Raw genomic sequence first — 26,569 nt, 5'->3', positions numbered from 1 at the left:
TTCTTTTTTGTTTACGTTTCACACTCGGAATATGTGAGGTTTTACGGTAATTGTCATTTAATGATGTAAATCTGGATGGCATCGGTTTAGTCACGCCTCTTTGGAGACTTGGACCCCCATTCACAGTCAGACTCCGAGTCCGAGTAGACCAGCAAACAATCAGCAACAACTACTTTCTTTCGTGGCTGGCTGCTTTTCATTATTCACTGCCTCCAACAATTTCCGGTTGTTTTCTTTGGCTCGTGCACATTTGCAAACGGTGAGTAGCCTAATGCTGTGATTGTTTTTGAAAGATTACATCCCAACAAAGTGACTTTTTTTTTGAAAGTGAAAGAAAAAGCGACTTGTACGTGCTCGTGAATTATTCGAGAGATTAATGAATTACAACGAGAGATGGTCATGTTTGAAATCTGTCAGAGTGAATCCGATGAATATGTTGTTTAACTAAGTTTAAACATTGATTCATTTCTCTTAGGCGTCTCTGGTTTTAATCTGTTGCATCTTTGCTCGGTCATTGGCTCGATTCTACACACGTTGAATATTTTTATTATTTCTTTATTTGGGGATAACTTAAGGTATCATATTGAGCTTTTGTTGGAAGTTTGAGTAAGTAAGTGAAATAAAGTGGTTTAATTAATGCATAAAGAGCCTATTTGAGCTGGTGAAGGGAGCGGTCTTAAAGCAGCTCGTCGAAGTAACGTTAGTAAACGTGTCACGATTCTAGAAAGTATGTATAACAAACATGCGTGTTACGTGTAATGAAGGTGTTTTGTTGCAAGACTGTGACTATTATTTCGATACATTTGTTTGAAAGTCTTTGGCTGAAGCTCAGATATTGACACAATATTGCAGAAGTCTTGTTGACATCAGATGACAGTGAAAAACAGATCTGCTGTGTTTTTTCAGTTTTCTTTTACCAGGACAAATAACAATGTAAAACTGCTTTTGATCTAAAGCTTCAAATAAAGTGTCTCAGTGTTCGGTGGTTGAATATTGTATAGGTTTACTGAGTAATCACTATTTTGTAGAGAGGGGTCAAAATTACAATTTTCACCTGAGATGTAAAAATGATTTTTAGAAAGATGGCAGCATCATTATTTTATTTTTACACAGAGATTGCCTATCAGTAAAATATGTTGACTAGCAATCTTTTTTTCATTATATGCCAACAGTGACAGTTCAAAAATGCGAAAAAACACTTCTTGTTGTTGTTTTTTTGCCTCAGGTTTGCATGCCTGTAACTCAAGAAAACTGTACATTTCAGAAAACTGCACATTTCTGAATGGTAGGCTGTACCATTCAGAAATGTTCTGTTGTTTCTACATGTTGTCACTTCTTCTCGAGTCTCTCCATCATTTTTGACTCCGGTTTGAACATAAAAGGCTGAAAGTTTTAGAAATTTGCAAAAGTGCATGTCTGTGTGAGGTAAAAGAACATGAGCTGTTGCAGCTCCGCCCCCTGTGCCGGGAGCAGCAGCTCATTTGCATTTAAAGGGACAGACACAAAAATGGTGCGTTTTTGCTCGCCCTCAAAGAGTGACAATTTTAACGTGCTATATAAAAATATATGTGGGGTATTTTGAGCTAAAACTTCACATACACACTCTGGGGACATCAAAGACTTATTTTGCATCTTGTGAAAAGGGAATTATACCACCCCTTTAACATCTTGAGGACAAAACTGTGCAAAAGCAACATAAGAGTATCAAAGTGGTGGCTCATACAACTTGTGCACTATTTGTCAGTTCTTCTGAATTGTTACAATGACTTGGAATATAGCCTAGCGCACAAATAAAAAATAAAAATAAAAGTCTCTGAAACACAAATTCCAAATTGGTGAGTCATGCAGGTTTTGGAACGAATGTGAATAATGGGCCATTCAAGTCATGTTGGAAAGATTATAATTACGTGTTGAATGCACAAGGATGGCACCAAAAAAGTTGTAAATAATCACACAATAAATGCAGAATCTGTATTGATGGTAATGTTTTTTTAATTAATGAAAGTAGCATTTTTAAACTAGCTAATGTCACGGTCACGTTCATCAGCCTTCATCTGTGTGTGCACTTCATTTCCCAGAATCCTCCATGGCGCACACCTGCACTCACTCACCCAATCACCAATCATCATCACCTGCACTCCCTCATTAACCACCCTTTATATTCAGCACTCTCCCTTCACTCCTTGTCTGGTCTCGTCGATGTTCACCTTAACATGACCCACAGACTTCCGAACACTTACCTGGATTCCTACCTGTCATTTCATCCTCTCCAATCCGTCCTGCCTGCCATCCTGTTCTGCCTTCAGCCCGACATCATCTGCAAAGAGAACCATCTGTACCAGCAAGCTCCAGCGGAGGCAATCCCAGGCTCATTTGCCCAGTATCTAGATCATGTGTTGTGGTTGAGTGGCTCAAGGTTCACCGTAGGTGAGGTTGAGGACATCGCCACTCAACCACCATCTCCAGCCATCATCATCCGGAATTCAGTCACCAGCACTAGCGGGCCCGCACTTCACGCCAGTCCAGCCGAGCCCGCACTTCACGCCAGAGCTGCCGAGACCAAGGCAGTAGGCGTCGTGCCCGCCGCCCCTGAGTCTATGAGCGTCATGCCCGCCGCGCCTGTGACTGACAGCGTCGCCTGCCCGCCAGAGCCAGAGCCAGTCGCCTGCCCGCCAGAGCCAGTCGCCTGCCCGCCAGAGCCAGAGCCAGTCGCCTGCCCGCCAGAGCCAGAGCCAGTCGCCTGCCCGCCAGAGCCAGAGCCAGTCGCCTGCCCGCCAGAGCCAGAGCCAGTCGCCTGCCCGCCAGAGCCAGAGCCAGTCGCCTGCCCGCCAGAGCCAGAGCCAGTCGCCTGCCCGCCAGAGCCAGTCGCCTGCCCGCCAGAGCCAGTCGCCTGCCCGCCAGAGCCAGTCGCCTGCCCGCCAGAGCCAGAGCCAGTCGCCTGCCCGCCAGAGCCAGAGCCAGTCGCCTGCCCGCCAGAGCCAGAGCCAGTCGCCTGCCCGCCAGAGCCAGAGCCAGTCGCCTGCCCGCCAGAGCCAGAGCCAGTCGCCTGCCCGCCAGAGCCAGAGCCAGTCGCCTGCCCGCCAGAGCCAGAGCCAGTCGCCTGCCCGCCAGAGCCAGTCGCCTGCCCGCCAGAGCCAGTCGCCTGCCCGCCAGAGCCAGAGCCAGTCGCCTGCCCGCCAGGGCCAGTCGCCTGCCCGCCAGGGCCAGTCGCCTGCCCGCCAGGGCCAGTCGCCTGCCCGCCAGGGCCAGTCGCCTGCCCGCCAGGGCCAGTCGCCTGCCCGCCAGAGCCTGTGAGCGTCATTCTCCCCGAGCCAGAGCCAGAGTTTTCAAAGCCCTCATCGCTGGTTCCGTCCAGCTCAAATCCCTCTTCATCGCTGGTCCCGTCCAGCTCAAAGCCCTCATCGCTGGTCCCGTCCAGCTCAAAGCCCTCATCGCTGGTCCCGTCCAGCTCAAAGCCCTCATCGCTGGTCCCGTCCAGCTCAAAGCCCTCATCGCTGGTCCCGTCCAGCACAAAGCCCTCATCGCTGGTTCCGTCCAGCTCAAATCCCTCTTCATCGCTGGTCCCGTCCAGCTCAAAGCCCTCATCGCTGGTCCCGTCCAGCTCAAAGCCCTCATCGCTGGTTCCGTCCAGCTCAAAGCCCTCATCGCTGGTCCCGTCCAGCACAAAGCCCTCATCGCTGGTTCCGTCCAGCTCAAATCCCTCTTCATCGCTGGTCCCGTCCAGCTCAAAGCCCTCATTGCTGGTCCCGTCCAGCTCAAAGCCCTCATCGCTGGTCCCGTCCAGCTCAAAGCCCTCATCGCTGGTCCCGTCCAGCTCAAAGCCCTCATCGCTGGTCCCGTCCAGCTCAAAGCCCTCATCGCTGGTCCCGTCCAGCTCAAAGCCCTCATCGCTGGTCCCGTCCAGCTCAAAGCCCTCATCGCTTGTCCCGTCCAGCTCAAAGCCCTCATCGCTGGTCCCGTCCAGCTCAAAGCCCTCATCGCTGGTCCCGTCCAGCTCAAAGCCCTCATCGCTGGTCCCGTCCAGCTCAAAGCCCTCATCGCTGGTCCCGTCCAGCACAGAGCCCTCTTCGCCGCTGGTCCCGTCCAGCTCAACGCCCTCCTCACAGCTGGTCCCGTCCAGCTCAACGCCCTCCTCACAGCTGGTCCAGTCCAGCTCAACGCCCTCCTCACAGCTGGTCCAGTCCAGCTCAACGCCCTCCTCACAGCTGGTCCAGTCCAGCTCAACGCCCTCCTCACAGCTGGTCCTGCCCAGCACAGAGCCCTCCTCACAGCTGGTCCTGCCCAGCACAGAGCCCTCATCGCTGCCCAGCACAGAGCCCTCATCGCTGCCCAGCACAGAGCCCTCATCGCTGCCCAGCACAGAGCCCTCATCGCTGCCCAGCACAGAGCCCTCATCGCTGCCCAGCACAGAGCCCTCATCGCTGCCCAGCACAGAGCCCTCATCGCTGCCCAGCACAGAGCCCTCATCGCTGCCCAGCACAGAGCCCTCATCGCTGCCCAGCACAGAGCCCTCATCGCTGCCCAGCACAGAGCCCTCATCGCTGCCCAGCACAGAGCCCTCATCGCTGCCCAGCACAGAGCCCTCATCGCTGCCCAGCACAGAGCCCTCATCGCTGCCCAGCTCAGAGCCCTCATCGCTGCCCAGCTCAGAGCCCTCATCGCTGCCCAGCTCAGAGCCCTCATCGCTGCCCAGCTCAGAGCCCTCATCGCTGCCCAGCTCAGAGCCCTCATCGCTGCCCAGCTCAGAGCCCTCATCGCTGCCCAGCTCAGAGCCCTCATCGCTGCCCAGCTCAGAGCCCTCATCGCTGCCCAGCTCAGAGCCCTCATCGCTGCCCAGCTCAGAGCCCTCATCGCTGCCCAGCTCAGAGCCCTCATCGCTGCCCAGCTCAGAGCCCTCATCGCTGCCCAGCTCAGAGCCCTCATCGCTGCCCAGCTCAGAGCCCTCATCGCTGCCCAGCTCAGAGCCCTCATCGCTGCCCAGCTCAGAGCCCTCATCGCTGCCCAGCTCAGAGCCCTCATCGCTGCCCAGCTCAGAGCCCTCATCGCTGCCCAGCTCAGAGCCCTCATCGCTGCCCAGCTCAGAGCCCTCATCGCTGCCCAGCTCAGAGCCCTCTTCGCCGCTGGTCCTGTCCAGTCCAGAGCCGCTTTCGCCCCCTGCCTCTTCCAGTCCAGTGTTAAAGCCTGATATTTCCCCAAAGGAATTTTGGGGGGGGGGGCTATCAGTCTTCTCCGCCATGGCCACCCGAAGGGTCTTCTCCACCATGGCCACCTGAAGGGTCCTCACCGCCGTGGCCACCTGAAGGGTCCTCACCGCCGTGGCCACCCGAAGGGTCTTCTCCGCCATGGCCACCCGAAGGGTCTTCTCCGCCATGGCCACCCGAAGGGTCCTCACCGCCGTGGCCACCTGAAGGGTCCTCACCGCCGTGGCCACCTGAAGGGTCCTCACCGCCGTGGCCACCCGAAGGGTCCTCTCCACCATGGCCACCCGAAGGGTCCTCTCCGCCATGGCCACCCGAAGGGTCCGCACCGCCATGGCCACCCGAAAGGTCCTTACCGCCATGGTCCCCTGCTCAGCCTGTATCACCATGGTCCCCTGATAAGTCTGCTTCACCTTGGTTCCCTGCTCAGCCTGCACCGTCCTGATCACCTCCTCTGTCTGTCCTGCCACCATCCTGGAGTCCGTACTCCTGAACCTGCTCCACCTTCCCGTCACGGACTCCAGGATGCCCACCCTCCCTCCCGTATGCTGCCTTCTTCGGCGCGGGACGCGCCTTACGGGAGGGGGGAGTAATGTCACGGTCACGTTCTTCAGCCTTCATCTGTGTGTGCACTTCATTCCCCAGAATCCTCCATGGCGCTCACCTGCACTCACTCACCCAATCACCAATCATCATCACCTGCACTCCCTCATTAACCACCCTTTATATTCAGCACTCTCCCTTCACTCCTTGTCTGGTCTCGTCGATGTTCACCTTAACATGACCCACAGACTTCCGAACACTTACCTGGATTCCTACCTGTCATTTCATCCTCTCCAATCCGTCCTGCCTGCCATCCTGTTCTGCCTTCAGCCCGACATCATCTGCAAAGAGAAAGAAAGACAAGGACATTACCAACCAGCTAAGCATCCACGGTTATTCTGTGTTTCTGTTACTCACCATCTGTCTGCATCTCCACACTCCCTGAAAATAAACTATTAACCTTACCATCTTGTCTGCATCCTCTGTAAAACCCTGACAGCTAAGTTGCATGTACAAAAGACGATAGTATTGTAAATTGTGATAGAATCTAACAATTCAATTTATAGCACCTTCATAAATTGAATAAAATTTGTGTCTGTCAGGAGTTAATAACCAATAAAGCACAGGAGACAGGATTCGCGAACTTCATCCATCTTGTTGATGTTTACTCTTCACTTCTGTTCTCCACACACTACATCATTACACCTGATGTTTTCTTCCCAACTCATAAATTCAAACTTGAATGCATTATGCACCATAAATAACATTGGAATTTCATTTTTGGGTTTACTATCATTGAATATTTTATATGATCTGTCATTGATAGTTATTTAGTTTATCAATCTTATTTTGAGGTTGCAAAATGATTTACTGTAAACTACAAGGACAAGGCAAAGGCTGATTACATTGGAGCTTACAATTTCCTGGCTTATGTCTACTATTTTTCCATTTTCAATATTTCTTGTCTTAGAAATGTTGTCTTTACCCCAAGAACACATTGTGTTATTTACTCATTTTAACCTAGACCATTGGGCCATGCTTTGTTACGTAACTGATAGTTCTCAAGTTGTAATATTGGATTTTGGGCAGTGACAGCATACCCTGTTGGGACCTCATAAAGACAACTAGAGGTCATGTACTGAGTCTGTTACTGTCTTGGAAAACACTGCACTGTGCTCCTCCCTCTCTAGACAATTACAAGGTTATTTAGGCAGAGGTTTTGGTACCAGTGTTTCTGTGCCCATTTGTGTAACCATTTTATGTGACCTGGTCACACAAAACAACATTAATTAAGGGCATATTTCATTGTATAATCCAACCATCGAGTTAATAGAGAGCGTGATGACTTGAAGAGTTATCCAAAGCTCAGCTTGAATTAAAGACAGTTGCAGAGTGCTTTCTGATCATCTGTTTACACAGACTAGCTCAATCTGTTGCAGAACAAACTCAAGACTAAGCTCATAAAGAAGGAGGTAATGAAATGACAAATTATGGTAATTGTTTCTAGAGAAAGCACCCTGAACTTTTGATCTGCCAGAAAATACTATTGATATGTAAATTAGAGTTCAAAGCCTCTTGACAAAATGGATTTGACCTTTTCAACTATACAAGTCATATACATTTCTTACGAAGATCATATTTTGCAAGCCCCCCCATGTGTGTGACCACCTTTGCCTTTCATAAATGTTCATATTATGCAATACTACCACCCTCAGTCAACCAGTACCAAGTGGGCTGATCCTAATAACAGCCATCTAGAGTCTATCTACACTGTAAAAAGTTTAACTATTATTTACTCAATTTTATTGGTGAAACATTTTTACACTCAAAAAAATTGAGTAAATTTTAAAGCTGTGAAATCAATGAAATATACTGTATGAATTGAGTAAATGCAAGTAAAAAAATTAAGTAAATCTGAGTAACTGCATCTGGTACATTAACAAATAAAATTGAGTAGAAATAATTTAACATTTAAACATTAAAAAAACAATATTTATGAGTAATATTAACTGTTTTTATTAATGAGTAATATTAACTTTTTTATTTTCTCTAAACCTTTGTAAAAATAGTACTCCAGACAACCACCATTATACATTACATTGGCCTTTATTTTCAATGAGTACAGCAATACAGCACATTTTAGACTGTTTTTTCATGTATACAATATTGCCTGCATTTAAACTTATTTAACAAGTAAAAATGAAATATTTAAACATTCAGGTAGCCAAATTCAAGTGTAATCAACCACTCTGTTATCCAATATCCACCGAATCTGCGCTGGTCCTCGTGCCGGAGACAGACTCGCGCTCTGCGGGTGAACTTTGAACTTCATACCGCCGTCTTGCATTTCACTCACAGTCACTGTCTGAGGCACAGCCGAAATATACTGCGAGCGACTGACATAACCTGCCAATAAACAAAAAGTGATAGTTCTGAGGACATTTTATCATCCAAATGATAATAATTATATTCATTATCATTATGAAAGTCAGTCATGTGTTTATGCAAAGCGTTTCAATCACGCAAAAAGACAAACGCGGCTCTCGTCTCGTTTAGGTGTCGAATTACGCCTCTGTAGGCTATGTTGTTTTGCATTAAATATGATTTAAAGCACAGTAATGATTTTATAGATAAAATAAAACATACACCAACCTGAATTTCACAGTGAAAATGCACCAAATCTGCGACGCTGAGAAGAGAGCTGTTGTTCTGGAGACTGGAAAGAGTTCAAACAGCCACGCTCACTCCAACCGTCGAGTTTTCGTCACGTCAGAGGGTGGGGGAGGGGGGCATTGTTTTAATTGAGTAAACTTACTCAATTTTAAGAGCGTGTTAAATATATTAATAATATTGATTTGAATTAAGTAATTTTTTTGTTTCTTGAAACAGATCAGTTTAATTAAACATTCTCAAATATTTTGATAGAAATTTCACATATATATTAAGTATATTATAAAGAAATAATTGGTTAGTCAAATACTAAATTATTTTATTGAAAAAAACTTAAATATATCTGTAAATTTTAGATAAAATTAACTGTTGGATTTTTACTCAATTATTTTGGTATGTTTAACTCAAACAATCAAGTAAACGATATACAGAGATTTTATTAAGTTAATAAAGTTAAAAATTTCTGTAATATTTACTAAGCCACAGAATAATTTTTTACAGTGTACCATGCTACTTCGGTTTCTTTGATGTTATGTACCAGAGAAGTTTATGAAAGCTGGGGCCTGGTACCATGAAGGTAGCTGAACAAACTCAGGGTTACAGGATTATTTTCGAGTTGACAAAACCAAACCAATTCAACCAGGCTTTGCTGGTACTATGATGCTGATCATCAACTTCCTCTGTCAACTCAGGCTTTGATCCTGAGTTTAGGTGTGACATCAGCAGTGAACAGCCAATCACATGCTGAGAAGGAGTGAAACTGCGATTCATTTTTCTGTTCTGCAGAATATTACGAGATTGAAAAATATGAAGAATTTGAACAAATTTACACAGCAAGAAGAAAATAGCTGTCTATGAAAGAGGACAACTAAAAGAAAAAGTCTTGCTATATCAGTGCAAGTAAAAGTTGTGAAGTTAGTTAACTGATAAAGGTATATAGAGAATTGAACATTTAAGCTCACATGTAGTCATTTTATTGTTTTATCTATTGATTCTAAAGTGCATTTATATTACCTTTATATATTTATTCATTTAAACTGTGCGTAATAATAGATAAAATAAAATTGTACATGTGATCGATTAAGCGTATAATAATTACATATCTAAATCATGAAAAAATTATTATTCTAAATAAGCATTACTAAAAGCCAGACGATTTTGTCTTTAAAAATGATTTGCTTCTGTGTGTATTGACCTTTAATTTAGAGTAGAAACAGGTGAAGTGATTTTATCGCATCAGACATGTCACTTTGCTCACAGCTGATTGGTCCAAGTTCGGTTTGCAACCTCTTACCTGGAGCATAACCTGCCCCAGGCCAGGTTAGCCGGGGTTTGTAAGTTACTATGGCGATGAACACTGCTAAAACACTGCTGAAACATACCTGGCTAGCCATCTAAACCGGCTTCATGGTATGGGCCCCTGTTCTGATCAGATGCTGCTTGATCTGTGATGTACTATTTCCAGATTTGCTATTTGCAGGTTCTGGAAAAGCTACCAAATGGCCATCCTTGAAACATTGTTTTGAAAACAACTTATATCAAAGACTTAAAGGGTTACACAAGTCTTAAAGGGTCTTATAACTGTAAATTTTATTTATTTATTTTTTGCATAAATATTATAATTGTATCATAAAAATAAATGTTTCTGAAGTAGTTCTATTCCAAGGACGACAGTAACCTAACTATAGGGTCATTCTGTGTCCTCCAAACTAAAATGTATGATTTTGTAAAAAAAAAAAAAAGAGGAGGAGGAGGAGGAGGTTAAAGAAAGATGGCAGCAGCATTTTTTTTTTTTTTACACAGAGATTGTTAGGTCTATTAGTAAAATCTGTTGACTTTAACAACCCTTGTTGCATTACAGGCTAATGGTGACAGTTTGGATGAACTATTAAAGACTCTTCTTTTAGAATCTTGATTTTGAAGTCCTGTATGGTTAAATTTCAGAGATGTGGACATCTCAGTGTGGCACCATGAATAAATTGTTACATAATATAATTGACTAAAGTGTACAAATTTTCATTAAAAACAAAAACAAATGTGGGTCACTATGCATAGAGCTCAGCTGAGCTAATTCTTATTTATTTTAAAGAGGAATGTCTGAAGAACAAAAAAATTAACTTGAAATGCATTTTGTTGTTTCCTTCTATCAAAACAAGTGCATGAAACGTACCTGAATGCTATTTTTAGGGCGTCTGAAATGCAACTAAATAAATCTATTTTGGGATAAACGCATAAGCTGTTTTCATCATAAATCTATTGTTGGATACCCATCCTTGCAAGAGGAAACTACCGTACTGGTTTTGATTAGCTGTTTCCTGGTTGGGTCCTTTTATTGAACAGAAGGTCCCTGCCTCCCTGTTTTTCCTCCTGCTATTCTTTTTCTCAAGGCTATTTGGAAATTTGGATACGTTACCAAACTATTCCAGTCATAATCTGACATTCCAAACATGATCTCCACCCTTCTGAATCCTGCAAAACTAAGATATCCCTGTTTTTCTTCATGTATTGAGCATTTCTAAATAATCAAAATATAGGCCCTTTAACTTGTATCAACTTGTTGGTTTTTGTGGTTTTGCCACAGTTTCACAAGTTCAGCAGTGTCATTTTATCAGGATACATGTGGTTTAGTTTTTGTGGGGCAAGTGAATATTTGCCAGCAGCCATATCACCCTGTAGGCCAAGACTGGTTGCCCACTGAAGCTAAGCAGGGTTGAGGCTGGTCAGTACCTGGATGGGAGACCTCATGGGAAAACTATTGCTGCTGGAGGAGGGTGTTAGTGAGGCCAGCAAGGGGTGCTCACCCTGTGTTCTGTGTGGGTCCTAACACCCCAGTATGGTGATGGGCACTCTATACCGTCAAAGTGTACTGTCCTTCGGATGAGACATTAAACCGAGGTCCTGACTCTCTGTGGTCATTAAAAATCCCAGGATGTCCTTCGAAAAAGAGAAGGGGTGTAACCCCCGGTATCCTGGCCAAATTTGCCCATTGGCCTCTGTCCATTATGGCCTCCTAATCATCCCCGTGTATATATGTATATATACATACTGATTGGCTTCGTCACCACCAATAAGCTGGTGTGTGGTGGGCGTTCTGGCACAATATGGCTGCCATCGCATCATCCAGGTGGATGCTGCACATTGGTGGTGGTTGAGGAGATTCCCCCACTTCTATGTAAAGCACTTTGAGTACCCAGAAAATTTGCTATATATAAATGTAAAGAATTATTAAGTGAATTTGACTGTAAAGAATTTGTATTTAGATTTAAGACCATTAAGGGAATAGTTCATGCAAAAATTAAAACTGTTTTCATACCCTCATGTCACTAACCTGTATGACTTGTTGAAGTATTTTCTTTATATCATGGAACAGACAAAAATGCTATTAACTTTAAATTATTAGTGAAATTTAAGGGAAAATTTGAATTAAATTACATTTTTGGTGAACCATTTTTTTAAGCACAGTCAGGGAGTAAATATGTTTATTTCATAGATTATAGCTAAAAAATGATCTCTGTAGGCAGTGAGTTGTACTTGATAATTTCAAAAAGTATCATTTGTCGTTTTGTTCAGTGCCTAAACAGTGGAGAACGTTTTGAGCTTGCTGTGCTCTAACAGGTCAAATTCATTTGTCTGCTACTGCTGTCATTGAAATATTAAGGCATTCCTGAATGGCAGAGACAACAAACCATTGATTACTTTTCTCAATATTGGTTGGTATGTCCCCACATTGTGCGCCATATTGTGCTCAAATGTCCTCTCAGTTTAACATGCCACTGGAGAAAGTTGTTTGTACTTTCATTCATGCAACTTAATGCAGTTGTAACAGCAGGGGTCTGACTCAGAGCTGTCCTTGCTATCTGAAACTGTGGGCTGAATTCAATAGTGTGCCGTCACTGTGTGTAGAAACATCTATAGATGAGAATCGCTGTAGGCGTCCAGAGTCCAGACCTTGCAGAGGTTTTAGTCATTGTCACTCACTGTCATTTTTGGCACATTATTTCATCTGCTGCTGGCTGTGATGCATGCAAACTCTTTATTATATTTATCTGTCAGTTTATATCCGTTTAGCATGTTGTCCTCTGGGAAAATATGGGCATGAGTGGGCATGTTATTGGGCAAATGCAGCTGAGGTTGCTGTGATTGTTTTTTTTTTTTTTCTGTGCTGGTGTGATAATCATTGTTGTTTTATTCCATTAAGTGGTGTAGTTTTGTTAGGTCTATCTCTTTAACTCATGTTTTGTTGGAAATGTACATTCATTGGATTGTTAAAAGGCAATAAAAGCTGTGCTTCTCACTTCCTGTGTACTTTACAAACTGGGCCTCTTCAGGTGCTCTCTTGAGCGCAAACAAACAGCAAATTATCACCCACGCAACATTCCCACCTCCAGACTTGTCATGCCATCATGTTTCACAGACTGTCCCTCTCCCGGACATGTCCCGCAGCTGTTCTGTAGCTTAGCAACTCACCATCCATATGCAGAGCATTCCCTTTATCTCTCCATCGCTGCCGTATTTATTAGTCACCACCTTCATGGAAGCTCCGCCCTCCGTACACGGGATCCAGGTGAAGCAAAAGAGGGGGATGTGGTTGACGCAAACCAAGCAAGGTTGCGCTTCCTCATTGAAGAACAAGCAGTGCTTGTACCCGTCCCGAGCAGACTGTTGCTGGTGAGTATCCCGGTCACACCAAGGGCAGAGATGAGATTGATTTCAGAGCTGCTTGTTATTACAGTTGCTAGATCAGGTGCAGATTAGCAAATCAGCTGTTAAATACCGTGCATAACTGTCTGCTGGTGAAGTCCACTTGTAATCTGCATGCGGAGGTTGTTTATCCCTTCATCAAGCCTGGAGGGAATATTGTCAAGGCCTCTAATATGCTGTAAATTGAGATTCTGTGCACTTGAAGACAGAATTGTTTACAGAGTTGCCTTTGTGTGCCTCATTTACTTATGTTTTGTGTGCTTCATGTAAAGACTGTGCTAAACATTTGGCTTGAAAGCTCTAGTCTAGATAGTGACGTGAATGCGCACGTAATCTTATGACCTTACTTTGCTAAACAAGTTATTTGTAGATGTTGCGGGCAGCTTCTTTCATCATTGCTGCCATGACAAGTTTCCTGTTAGGTGACGTCAATGCAAATGTACATCGTTCTGCCCCACTGCATGTTTTTTTCCTTGAAAAAAACCCTGTTTTTCTTTGAGTGCGCAGAGCTTGTGGTTGAAATCTCATTTTGTCTATACAGACCTGTTCTATAGTGCTATTTTGCATACTGCCTTGGTTTAGGATCTCTGCTCACAATACGGCTTAGTGGTCCTATTGTGGTTGGTTAGGGCCTGACAGCGTTATTTGCCTACGTTAGCAGACTTTTCAACAGTAAACTCTTGCCAGAGGTGGAGTTGATGGGAAATTCCAGCAAATTCTATAGCTGACTTTAGTGTAGAGGTCCGTGTGCTCATCCTGAGGTCACATCTTCCTCCCTCTGTTGAACTTTGTCTAATAATACGTGAGTTAAAAGCTGTTGTTTGCTGTTAGAACTCTCTGGAATGGACACATTTTCTACCAACTAGTTCCATACTAAACAAATGCAAATATATAAATAAGCTTAAAAGTTTGGCATCAATGTTTTTTTAATTTTGTGTGAAGCATTAAATTGAATGTTTTTATTTAAAATAAATGCTGTTCTTTTGAACTTTCTCTTCATCAAAGAATTCTGAAAAAGATGCCACATTTTCATTGATAATAAGAAATGTTAATTGAGCAGCAAATCAGCATAATAGAATGATTTCTGACAGATCATGTGGAGTAGTGGAATGATGATGCTGAAAATTATTTGAAATTGTAATATTTCGGAATATTACAGTTTTACTCTAGTTTAATCAAATAAATGCAGACGTGTTGATCTAAAAAGACTTCTTTCAAAATCATAAAAAAATTCCCCAATCTGATTTTTTTTTAAATGTTTTTAGCTTAATTTTAATTTTAAATATATAATAAAAAATAGTAATACGAAAAATCAAGGTTTATACCCACACACATTTTTAAATTGTAACTTTTAAGTACTGCCACTTCTACTATTACTAATACTAATACTAATACTAATACTACTACTAATAATAATATAAGGTAATAAATCAAGGCATAGTGCATGACATGACATGACAATTTACTCAGGAATTAAGAACTTTACATGTGCAGTTATTGGAGTGTATATCTCTGATGTACATAATTTGCATTGTTAATTAATCCCCTCAATAATCGCCAACAGATCAAGCAAATTTGTTTGTGTTGTTTCTTCACTCTTTGGGAATAATAACTCGCTTTAGTGGAGCCAGTGGCAAATTTAGGTTTGTGTTCAAAGTAACAAATTCTGCATTTTACTTGTATCCTTTTATGCATTTAGGAAAAGATTAAAATTTATTTTAACTGTAATAAAAGCCCTTGTTTCTCCCTAGCACCTTTATTTTCATTTCTGCTGGGGTGCGAGAGGAACTATCATAGTCTGTGCAGGGGGTTGGTCTTCAAATATTGTCTTTGGTAATGGGAGACTCACTGGAGTTTTAAAGGTTGAGAACCACTACTAAAGAGACTGCTTTATATGAATAGCTAGAAGCTTCATAATTTCTTACAAAGTAGTAATCTAAAAGTATGGTAATATCTTTCTGTTTTATACATTTAGATAAATGATTGCCAAATTCATATATTATGGTATTTACGAGTTACACCAAGCCATTCAAAATACCATACCCCCCAGAAATCATGGTCATACTGTGAGAGTTTCTTCCTCCTGCTGGGATGTACTACCTGTGTCATTTCTGCTGATGTGTGTGTGTGGAACGAAAGAGAGCTGAAACAAACGTTCACCCATGCATCAGTACCTCAGCACACAATCAGCGCTGTATAATTGGCCCTGGTTTTCAAACACTCAGTGGCCTCGTTTTCGGTTTATGGGGCATGCTGAGTCTGACAGCAGAAAGCTATAATTGCAGTGATGTAATCCATCTGAAGGTACAAAGGGGCCCATTCTCATCTGGCATCTCTCGAGGGAGCCGTCGGTACAGTGTTGCCATGGCAGAGCCGCCTGGGAGTGTCCGGAAAGCCAATTTGCTGCTTCTTCGGTGCTCAAAATTATTACATAATATGCTTTATGGCTCATAAGGAACATCTTTCGTGGTCATCCCGCTCTTCTTTCTCAATTTGTGTGGGCTGTAATGGCCCAAGGGAGAGCGATGACATTGGGGGAGGGCGTGCGATTATGCATTCAGTGCCATTTCCTACTGTGATTACTGGATGCTTGACCCTTCACAGGCCGTTTGTGTTAACATGCAGCGCTCTGGTGCTCAGTGCATTAGTTAACAGATCCCACAACCGGGTCCTGCACGAACCTCTAGTGGCCTGGCCAAATGATCTGCCAGCAGAGCAGGTTTGTAATATATTACAGATATGGCTAACAAAGGCTGAACGTGGCCTGCAGCATCACCAGTGAACATTCACATTACTGTCGCAAATGGAGGCTGAGGGTTGTGTTTCAGTGATGGTGATTATCAGGGATACTCAACGATAAAGTCAAAGGGCTTAAAACACAGTTGTTTCAAATTTTATATGAATAATTAACATCTATAATTTCTGTACATAATGCCTTGCATTTTAAATGAATACAGGAGTGAGAGACGCAGTGGAGCTTGAATACAGAATATTATAGCATTAGAGGCAGGAGAAGAAAATACAGGCTTTACATCTCATGTTTCAATAGTAAAGTAACTAATTGCTGATCTGAGTCATTCAGTGTTGGGTTGTCAAGTGGTTCCCTCAGGCTCTTACATCCACTGCTATGTACACTAGAGACATTTAGTTACCTTAGATCTGTGTCAATATCACAGGGAATTGCATTATTTTTGTAGCAGTGGAAAATTCTCATAAGGAAGGGTATCGGGTATCTGTTTAGTAATGAATCACACCACATCGTCTTAGCGATAGCTTTATATGGGCCTGGTAACACACTGGAGATTAGGGATGCGCCAATGCGCCAAAATTTTGGCCGATACCGATAATTTTTTATATTTGAAAACCGATATACTGGCTGATAAATCTAAATCCAAGTTTTTATATAATTTTTGAGAGCCTGATTACAAAAACAAAAGCCTCACCATTAAAATCCATGTCCCAAGCACACAATTATAATTATGTTCTCATTATAATTGTATGTTGCCTACAGTATATGACAGACTTGTGCTGCACATGTTGCACTTAACTGTATTTTCCATTTTTGAAGTGATTCCAATCATATTTCAAGCAATTCAAAACCATCAGTGTGAACAGTGCGCATCTGAAGTGTCTCAGCTGAAGGAAAAAAATCCATTATTTATCGGCTTTGCAATAAATCCGCCAACTTTTCTTATTGAACTTATGAACTTATAAATGAACTTATATTGGCTGATACTGATATGGTGGCCGATATATTGCGCATCCCTACTGGAGATTATAGACAAATAGTAATAATGTGACCATTTTGGGTAATTTTAATAATATAGATCCAATAAGTAATGTTAACAAGATTCAAATTTGTACTGTAGTCACTTTTATTTGCATGATATGCTGATTAATAGCACATAATTACATATCAATGTTTGCTAAAAAACAAACAAATATAAATAATTCAAATGTGAGTAAATACATTGAATAAGCATGACAAAAAATGTCTTTAAAAGCCAATATATTTTTTTCACTACACCATTATCATGGCCAAAACAATTCACGATAACCATCCTATCGCAAAAACTAGATAAATCTTGGACAAAATAATGCCATCTGTATAATGTATTTTTTATCTGCATAATGTTCTATTTATGGGCCAATGAATCACACTCAAAATACAAGTGTAGGGATGTGGAGAGAGAGTTTTTGACCATAACTGTTCAAATGCGCACTAAAATAACTATTGATCGGCACTTCCTGCAGACTGGTGAGTGGTGACCACAGTGGTGAGTTAACTTTTTTTCAGGTGTGGGTAATATGTTTTGCTTTCATCCCCTCCTTTCATCACACAATTTTGTGCAGCAATAATAGCTACACACTGCGTTGTCATCTTTTTGTACTTTTTATGATGGGTGAAAACCAGAGTTAAGGTGCAGTACCGCCATGTTGGAGTGTCAACCAGAAAGTTGCTGGCGCTTGATTATTTACGATACTATCGTCTGTGCTGGATTAACATGATGATATTTTTATTTTTTATATTACATCATCAATACTTGTATATTGCGACACCTCTAGTCATAATATAAGCCTATCACAGGCCTACACTTCACAGAAATCCATTTTTCAAGAATGTCACTCTGTCCTCCTCGGTGCACTATTTTGCACTATTTGTGTTTTCGGTTCACGTACACGCAGACAATTGTAATGTTTCTTTTCAAGGAAATACTTGTAGAGAACATTTCAGTTTTAAAAAGTAAAGCTTCTCGCACTTTCTGCCTTCCCAGTGTCCCACCCTCAGCATGTCCTCAGAAGTGCCATCTCCTGTGAAGTCCACCACCCCTCCTCTGTCCCCGCTGTCCCCGATCTCTCCGGTGTCCCCCAGCTCTCTTCGTCTGCCCGCATGTCGCCACAGAGACCGGTCGCCCTCCCCCATGAGGGGCTACCTGATTCCCAGTCCCCTGCCCACCCGCCGCAACCGCACCTGCTCAGCGTGAGTACAGCAGCACATCTTAAAACCCATCCATTGCTTTAACCCATTCATTTCATATGTTCATATGTATGCATCTACTAGGGATGTCCAATCCTGCTCCTGGAGGGCCACTGTCCAGCAGAGTTCAGCTCCAATCCCAATTAAACACCTGAACAAGCTAATTAAGCTTGAGGCAAGTTGGAGTTACACTCTACAGGACAGTGGCCCTCCAGGACTGAGTTTGGACACCCCTGTTTTATACAACTTTTCAGAAGTTTCGGGTTAGTAAGAATATTGATATTATTGTTATTACGTTTTGAAGGGTGTCTCTAATGGTCACCAAATAAAAACAGTAGTATTGAAATAAAAAAACTATTTGAAAAGGTAATTTGTTCCTGTGATGGCAAAGCTGAATTTTCAGCATCATTACTCCAGTCTTCAGTGTCACATGATCCTTCAGAAATCATTCTAATATGATGATTTGCTGCTCAAAAAAAACATCCATTATTATTTTTTTAATAATTTTTTTTAATTTAACCAGGAAGGTCTCGTTGAGATACAATATCTCTTCTACCAGGGAGTCCTGGTCAAGATAGGCAGCACAAGACAAAAATTAGTACATAACACAACATAATAATTATCAATGTTGAAAACAGTTGTGCTGCCTGATTTTTTTTTTTCAGGATTCGTTGATGAATAGAAATGGTGATCTTTTTTTTATATTATCTAATGCATTTTTGCTGAATAAGTATAGAGTAACATTTTTGTCCCTTTAAACCCGACAGTCAAGCGCGTGCAGCTGAGGGCCCGGTCTTCAGTGGGGTCTGCAAGTGCTTTTCACGTTCCAAAGGACACGGTTTCATCACGCCATCAGACGGAGGCAGTGACATCTTTGTGCACATATCTGAGTGAGTTCACAGGGCAAGCATCTTCAGCTGAGTCCTACGTCAAAGCCAACACACATTCCACCACAAACCCAGTTAAATCTGAAATCACATGTATCGACAACACCATGATTATCAGTGACGTACAGTAGATGCAAACACAAATCATCATTAATATGCAGCCCAAATTAAAGTTTATAAATGTTAGCGCTTCCAGTGTGTTTGTAGATGTATTTGAACTGATCATGAGGGAGGGGCTTCTGAGAATAGAAACTTGTGGAGTGTGTGAAAGGTTTTGGCGTCAGGTCTAAGTTAAGTACTTGAGTGTGAGAGATAAGAGCACTTGACTGGCTTCTTTCAGATGAAATGTGTTTGTCCAGTGGAAAAATGGATAGACTTGCCATCTGCCCGCTGTTCAAACATTCAAGACTTGATTGTTTAATGTTCAACTACATAAAATTACATTGTCAGTTAACTTAAAAACTATAGTGATTTATAATTATATAAGAGTTATCATTTGTAAAATGGGATCCATTTTGTTTATCCAATCTGAAATAGTGTTTTCCATTTGATGTACTTTTTAAACGTGCGTCTTTGTCTAAATCCAGTAAGCACACATACACACACACACGTTTTGCTGATGATCTCCATTCTTCCAACAGCATTGAGGGTGAATATGTGCCTGTGGAAGGAGATGAAGTGAGCTACAAGATCTGCTCTATTCCACCCAAACATGCAAAGATCCAGGCCGTTGAGGTGACCATCACTCATTTAGCACCAGGCACGAAACATGAGACCTGGTCAGGAGCAGTGTTTGAATCATGAGGTCCTTGAGAACAGCAGCTCTCTGAATCTGAACTGTTAGATAATGATGTCGAAAAGGGTTTCTGTTTCTTTTCTGGAGGTTTGGGGGAACAGGGCTGCATAAATGAATGCCTTAAAGTGCTGTGTGTGACATGACAGCAAATCTCCAAGAAAAAAAAATATATAAAAAAATCTTGCTTCTTTTTTTCTTTATTTGGGTTCAGGAAGGGAGTTTGTTTGAAATGATCTTGATTATTTGGTTTGTGTTTAATTATGTGGCATGAACCAGTCAGTTATACTTGCATTAACCATCTGTGAATTGCTGAGTGATTTGATTACTCTTAACTAAGAACTGATTACACACTCTTAACAGGAAGCCTTACATCTAATATGTAGATTTCCTTTTTTTTTTTTTTTTCGCTGAAAAAAAACAAAAAACATGTTCACTGTGTATGTGTACATTATTGTGAAAATATATCGTTTTGATCATTTGTCATGTGCATGTGTGTTTCTTGGTCATTTTGCTTCAAAGACAGGCAAGAATAAAAAATTATTCAAATTGTCAGATTTATTTTATAACTTCCTCAGACAACATTAAGGTTATGTAGAAATTACCTCAATATTTGTATCTAATTTTACTACATATAACAGTGTAAACCATTTTCATTTTTTTTTTTTGTAATTGTTAATGAGTATCAATAATACACATTTCTCAATTAAATACTGACTTTGCCGAGTACAAACAGACACAGCGTTTACATTTCGAGTCACTGCCGCCGCCTGTCCACAACATTAAAAGGAACATTTAAAGGCATCCAAAACAACATTTCTACATTACACTGACATGGGACACAATATCACGAAGGAATAAGACGGTGTGATTTTATACATATTTATACTTAAGTAAATGTCAGTTAAATAAGGAACTTGACTCTGATGCAGCTGTAAACATGGAAACGTGGTTAGTCTTCACTAATAAAGCTTACAACAATGAGCATTGCATAAACTCACTACATGAAGTACATATTGGGGTTTAAATATTTAAAAAGGAAAGGACGATTGAAACGCCAAGCTGAAGGGATGTTCACTCTTTCAGCTTGGAGCAACTGGAATAGGAGAATCACCCCAAAGATGATAAACGTATACAGGCTGTGATGGCCATTTTGTGAAGATGACCTTGTAGACGTTATCCATACCTTTTCTTACATGGCCTGTGATGAGGAACATGAGGGGATCATGTTCACCTGAGCAGAGGATGGACGCTAAGCTGAGCAGCCCCAAGCTTGTGCTTTTAAAACATGTTTCCTGATGGATTTCTATTGTTAGATCAGGTAGAAGTTTGGCTGTGAAAATACAAACGCATCTTTCATCGTCAATTATGAAATCCTGTTAATGCTGTAGGAAATATCAGCCCTCACATTACCACACCAGGTTGTGCTTTAAATGTTTCGTGCTGGCAACATTCTGTTCGTATCTCACTGGGATTCAAATCAGAGGCTTTGCATCACAGCAAAGACAATGTCTCTTTATGATTGAGGAATTATACAGTAAAGCAGACACCTCAATAAAGGGGCTTTCTGATTGCTTGAAGGTTATTGGCTCAAGAGACGTCCTGTTAAAATGGGAATAGAGATTCTACAGTTCTCTGCAGCTTCTCACTTTTTCCAGCTTTCCATCGACTCTATCCAGCTCAAGACGCAATCAGTCCAATGCTTCCACGACTTGTCTTTCACACATGCTTTTAATTCAGAGAGGACCATAATATTCAGGTGCTCTGTAAATTCAATCTGTCATCATGCAAAATTACAAACTAGACATTTCCAGTGCAACCATTTCTTTGTAGATATTAAAATAGCTATATTTTATCTTCATAAAGCCAGTAGTAGCTACTGTCCACTTCACGTACTTTTAGTGTCATACATAGTGACTACTCATCTTTTCATGTTAACTTCCAAATGCTTAGACCTGGAGTCTTTCTCTTTGACATAAAAAGGGTTTTAAGAAATATTGCAATAAGAAACCCTGTCCCATCTCTGAGGTCTCTATATTGCTTTAACTAACTTTCAATGGAAGGACTTTTTGTTTGTGTAACTTTCTGGTCCTGAATGACCCTACAGTTCACAAACTAAGTTGCGACATCAGCAAGAGAGATTTACTTAAATATATAATTTGAGTGAGTGACCCTGAATTGGAGGCATTACTACTGGGATAATTCCTGTATTCTGCTTCAGATCTTCAATCTGTCCACCCTTGGTTTAAAAAGAAAAAAGAAAAGATCAGCTAAATAAAAAGAGATAGAAAACAGATTTTTATCCTTCCTAATTAGAAATGACAGGATGAGAGTGGACGGAAAGAGAGAGAGACGGTGATCAATTAATTGTGACAGGCTGGTATAAACCCTTGAGTGGGATTGGACCCTATATGTTTCATAATCAAGGCCGACCTGGCAGCCAGAACTCTATTCATGCTCAGTCAGAACGTCGTTCAGGATGTTCAGGAGCTGATGGACATGGTACTCCTTGAAGATCAGAGAGGGACGGAAACGGATGGACCTTTCGCCACAGGAACCCAAAAACGCACCTGGTGAGATAAACAGAAGTTTTAGAACATAGTATCCCATAAAGCCTCTGCATCTTGTGCGGACAGGGTCTAAAATTAACACTATTTGTTATTACTATACTACTAATATAATTATTGCAAATTGCATATTATATAATTACCTGACAATGACCTGAGCTTTGTCATTAGCTATGTTTCCATCCAAAATTGCGAATTTAACTTTTGCGCAAAATTGTAAAAATTGCTTAAAACATTTGCGAATAAAGCAGCGTTTCCATCCCATGCATTCAAGAGAACAAAATCATCACTTCCAGGGAAATTGGCGCTAAATATCTGTAATAAAAATGGAAGTTGCTGCAATCGGGGTGAAGGAACTGTGGCTTTTTTCCCCAACATTGTAAATGAACTGCATCTCAGAGCACACAGATGAAACATCATAACTAATTTAGGAATAAATTATACAATAATCCAATTGTCATAAGAGCAAAAAACATCCATTTTAAACCTTGTGTGTGATGGGTGAGGGGGCCACAGCTTACCTTTGTTCCTGGCCTTCATCATGATACTGTTGCGCGTGGCATCATCGCAGGCGTCTATGGCACAGAATGTACCCTGGCCACGGGCTCTACTCAGGATATGAGGGTACTGGGTCTATGTGAGGAGAAGCAGCGAGACATTCAAACAAATAAACAGCTCACGATGTGGACAGTATCATATATCCACAGCTTCAAAACAAGCACTCATTAAGTTGGCAAAATGGATTACAGGCTCAGGTTTTCTCTCCGGCAGCAGGAGTTATGAGGCTGGCCCTCAGATAAGCAATGAACGTCATGATAGAACCATTAACAGTTTTAAAGCCTTTCGTGATGAGCTGTGAGGAATCAGTCATGTAAGGATATAAATGAAGATGGCTGTACCTGCAGTGCATAAAGGCCCTGCAAAAGAGCCTTCCCTGAGCGCGTCACCTCTTCCAGAAGGTTCTCTCTTCTGATCACATTAAGCACCTCTGATAAGAACAGATTCTTAGAGGGGTCTCCCATCCAGGTGTTGAAGATTCTGTAGGGCTGAGGTGAATACAGTCATGTCAGTTTAAATGGTTCTTACACTCAAGTCTTCTTTAAGACGTCATGCAACCAAAAAGGTATTTTGAGGGCATTCATAGGCAAAAATACTCTAGTTGTTAAAGTTGTTGTTTTTTCTCCGAGGAAAGGCCATTTGATATTTTAAGGGGATGAACCCTTCAGTATGTCCCGCCTCAAATTCTGTTTTTAATGCGTCAACACAAGAGATAAATTGTGTCAAGCAATTTTAAGTAGACCAAAAATGAAAAAGATTATTTATTATTTTATAGAAATAATAATACATTTATTAATAAATATAAGAAATTATTTTCACCATTTAAATTGCACTGTTATAATTATAATAGTAACAACAACAACAACAATTATTATTAAAAATTAACACTCTCATCTCTCCCTATGTGCACTGGTCACTTACATTTTTTTGGGACAATTTCTATTTCACATTGCACTGTTTGTACTGTTTTTGCCCTAAATGTCTCTTTTGATCCACTGCTCAATGTCTAAAGTTTTTAAGTAAAGTATTTATGAAAAGTATACGTTTATATAGGTTACATAGTTATATATAAGGTTATATGTTTATATAGGTTACATGTAGATTTATTGAAGTTTTTTTGTGGCTTAGAATGTAGATAAAACTGCACCATTGGAGGTAACTTTACAGAAAGAAACAGTAGGGGGCATGATTGCTCAGTTCCATACAGCTATGAATCTCATCCAAGGACACGCAATCATTTAGACAAACACAGACTGCGAAACTGACAGAACAATCATCTGATACTAAAACACATTATAACTCCATTCATAAACAATGACTTATAAACAAAAACGATAAAGCAGCCAACTGGGAACAATTACTAAGAATGGGATTGATGATTTTGCAAGAGGGGACATTTGGGGAAACGATGACAGCCCTTACTTTGTCTGCTTGCAGTTCATCCCTGTGGTAATATCCTCCTGTCAGCATCTTCTTGCTGAAGGAAACAACATCAGCAGGGTCGTCCAGACCCCAATGCTCATGGGCCCAGAACTTGCCTGTTGCTCCTCCACCTGTCTGCACCTCATCCACGTGGAAAGCACAGCCATGCTGAAAGATACAGACACAGATAAACATCTGTTAGCTCACTCTCTGTCAAAACCCATCTTGTCAGCCAGCATAAAACCGCATGCAACACCCACTGGACACAGCCGTTGCGCTTTGCTACGCTTCATTTGAAGAGAACACTTCCCGAGTTTTTCAGGGAGAGCGTGGACTTCATCACAATTACTTAAAGGGCCTCTTTTCTTTTCTCTGCATAAAATCAGCCTTATTAAATCATTCCCTTTTGTGTCCTGCCTTATCTCGTTCATAAGGACTCAATTTAGAGCAGATAAAAAGAACTTCGAGAGTGTCTTTTTTTATTAGTGTTCAAAGAGTCTCATTTTAGCAATTTATAACTGGAGTGTCTATCTGAAACGACTTCAAAGCACAGATCCAATAAGAAAGGATGACTATGGAGGAAAACTAAGCATTTTAGAACAGTTGGCTTGGAAAAAACGTTTCACCTTGCGTGCAATATTTCGCAATTTGATGAAGAAGTCAGGCGAAGCGTGGTTGTCCCCCCCCTCTGCCTGGATGGGCTCGATAACAATGCCAGCAACTGGTTTGCCCTTCTGCCTCCACTTCATGATGAGATCCTCAACCTGACACACAGAAAAGTTTCAAACTTATTCAATGCTTTACTTACCTTTACCTTACTTATCTACAATCTGTGCATTGTAAGACAACGATTACCGTCTGTTTTTAGTAAACTATGCTGCACTCCAAAATTGTATGCAAGATATTCCTACTGGATATCTAGTGTCAGATAGTTGACAAATTATGTATTTCTGTAATATTCCTGGTTCAGTACAAGTTTAGTTGAAAGCATTAAGCATCATGTTGATTAAAAAAAAAAAAAAAAATTATATATATATATATATATATATATATATATATATATATATATATATATATAAACATATATATGTTTTGACTCGTCCCTCATTTTCTTAAAGAAACGCAAAAAGCACGGTAATGGTCAGACAATAACAATAGAAGAAAATGGGGCCCATTCTTGAAGGATTTAAAAGCAGAAATGTGAAGCTTATAATTTTATAAAATCACTTACATTACTTAAATCATCACATTTACCATTGCTCTGTGAAATGTTAGTGTGTGAAATCCAATATTTTCAATTGGAATCCATTTAATCAGGAATTCTAGCAAGGGCGAAACATTTCACCTCGCAGATTTCGCATCGGGTTCAAGTTTTTCACCGTATTGACAAACAGATGCTTGGTTGAAAGAGACCTCTTTGTGAGCGGTGCATTGTGCATTACTACACTATTGGCTTTCTGTTGGTCAACAAGGCGATTCTGCGTGAAAAACTTGGATATCTGCTTTGGAGAAATGCTTTGCCTTGCGCAAAATTCCCAATCGCGTATATATTCCTATTGAAATGACTGAAAATCACCCACGGAATTTTGCTGAACAACTAAAGGGTTTAGGGTTCACAGTGATCTGTTTTCATGCTGACAAACCTGTAAAATGGGATATAACTTTACACAACATTAAAATCATGTTAACATTGTTGTTTATGTCTTGTGGTGATCCTATTGAAATAGCGAGTATTTTAAAATGTATGGATTGGTGTACCTAACATATATTTTGGCTTTTTTTTAAGAAAAGGTGGGAAACTCACAAATGCTGTTGATTGAGCATTACTTGTACTGAGCCCAAAATATTCTTTTAATTATCGTGAATTTTTTTTTCTGTGAACACATAAAGGAGAGATCTCAGACCTCCTCCAGGCAGCGGGCCTCTTCCTGGGCGTTCTCCCGTGCAAACTCCTCCAAAGGGTACTGGAGCTTAGGGAAGGGTGCGATAGGCCAGTCAAAGGCCGGTATATCCAACTTGTGAATGGCTTTGGAATGTGTTGTGGCCAGGCAACCTGTAATCCAACACCACACACATTAGGGGATGGATGTCCCAGTTAAAACAAAATAGCCAGGCATCTTTGTTGGTCAAATGAAGTCATATGATACAAATAGATGCAAAGGCAAACAAATGTAAGGCAAATACATGCAGGCCAGGTCAAATCCCTGAAGTGTACTAAACTGAATCAGACACATCTTTCAATTATGTTCTTA

At 41.4% G+C, this 26,569-nt stretch overlaps 2 protein-coding genes and 1 long non-coding RNA gene across 3 annotated transcripts in view; 1 reads left to right on the top strand and 2 right to left on the bottom strand.

The window, feature by feature from the left end:
* Positions 1-89: 89 nt before the first annotated feature.
* On the top strand, positions 90-20,754 carry carhsp1 (calcium regulated heat stable protein 1). The gene is made up of 4 exons (XM_081377734.1): positions 90-259; positions 17,888-18,093; positions 18,858-18,980; positions 19,619-20,754. The coding sequence occupies exons 2-4, from the start codon at positions 17,903-17,905 to the stop codon at positions 19,779-19,781; spliced, it is 477 nt and encodes a 158-aa protein (XP_081233860.1). The 5' UTR covers positions 90-259; positions 17,888-17,902; the 3' UTR covers positions 19,782-20,754.
* Positions 7,829-8,510, bottom strand: LOC308694608. Its single transcript, XR_014030625.1, has 2 exons — positions 8,394-8,510; positions 7,829-8,147 (listed from the first exon to the last, which is right to left on the bottom strand). It is a non-coding gene; the product is annotated as an uncharacterized lncRNA (long non-coding RNA).
* abat (4-aminobutyrate aminotransferase) overlaps positions 20,311-26,569 on the bottom strand; it is a 29,848-nt gene continuing 23,589 nt past the window's right edge. The window contains exons 11-16 of the mRNA XM_081377718.1: positions 26,222-26,370; positions 24,944-25,081; positions 24,318-24,485; positions 23,237-23,383; positions 22,859-22,970; positions 20,311-22,340 (exon numbers count right to left, since the gene is read on the bottom strand). Coding sequence (XP_081233844.1) covers positions 22,219-22,340; positions 22,859-22,970; positions 23,237-23,383; positions 24,318-24,485; positions 24,944-25,081; positions 26,222-26,370 — 836 coding nt within the window. The 3' untranslated portion in view covers positions 20,311-22,218. The remainder of the gene's footprint in view (positions 22,341-22,858; positions 22,971-23,236; positions 23,384-24,317; positions 24,486-24,943; positions 25,082-26,221; positions 26,371-26,569) is intronic.

The sequence above is a fragment of the Scardinius erythrophthalmus genome (genome assembly GCF_964197995.2).
Source record: "Scardinius erythrophthalmus genome assembly, chromosome: 1".
NCBI lineage: Eukaryota > Metazoa > Chordata > Actinopteri > Cypriniformes > Leuciscidae > Scardinius > Scardinius erythrophthalmus.
This window is presented reverse-complemented; position numbering and strand designations above follow the sequence as displayed.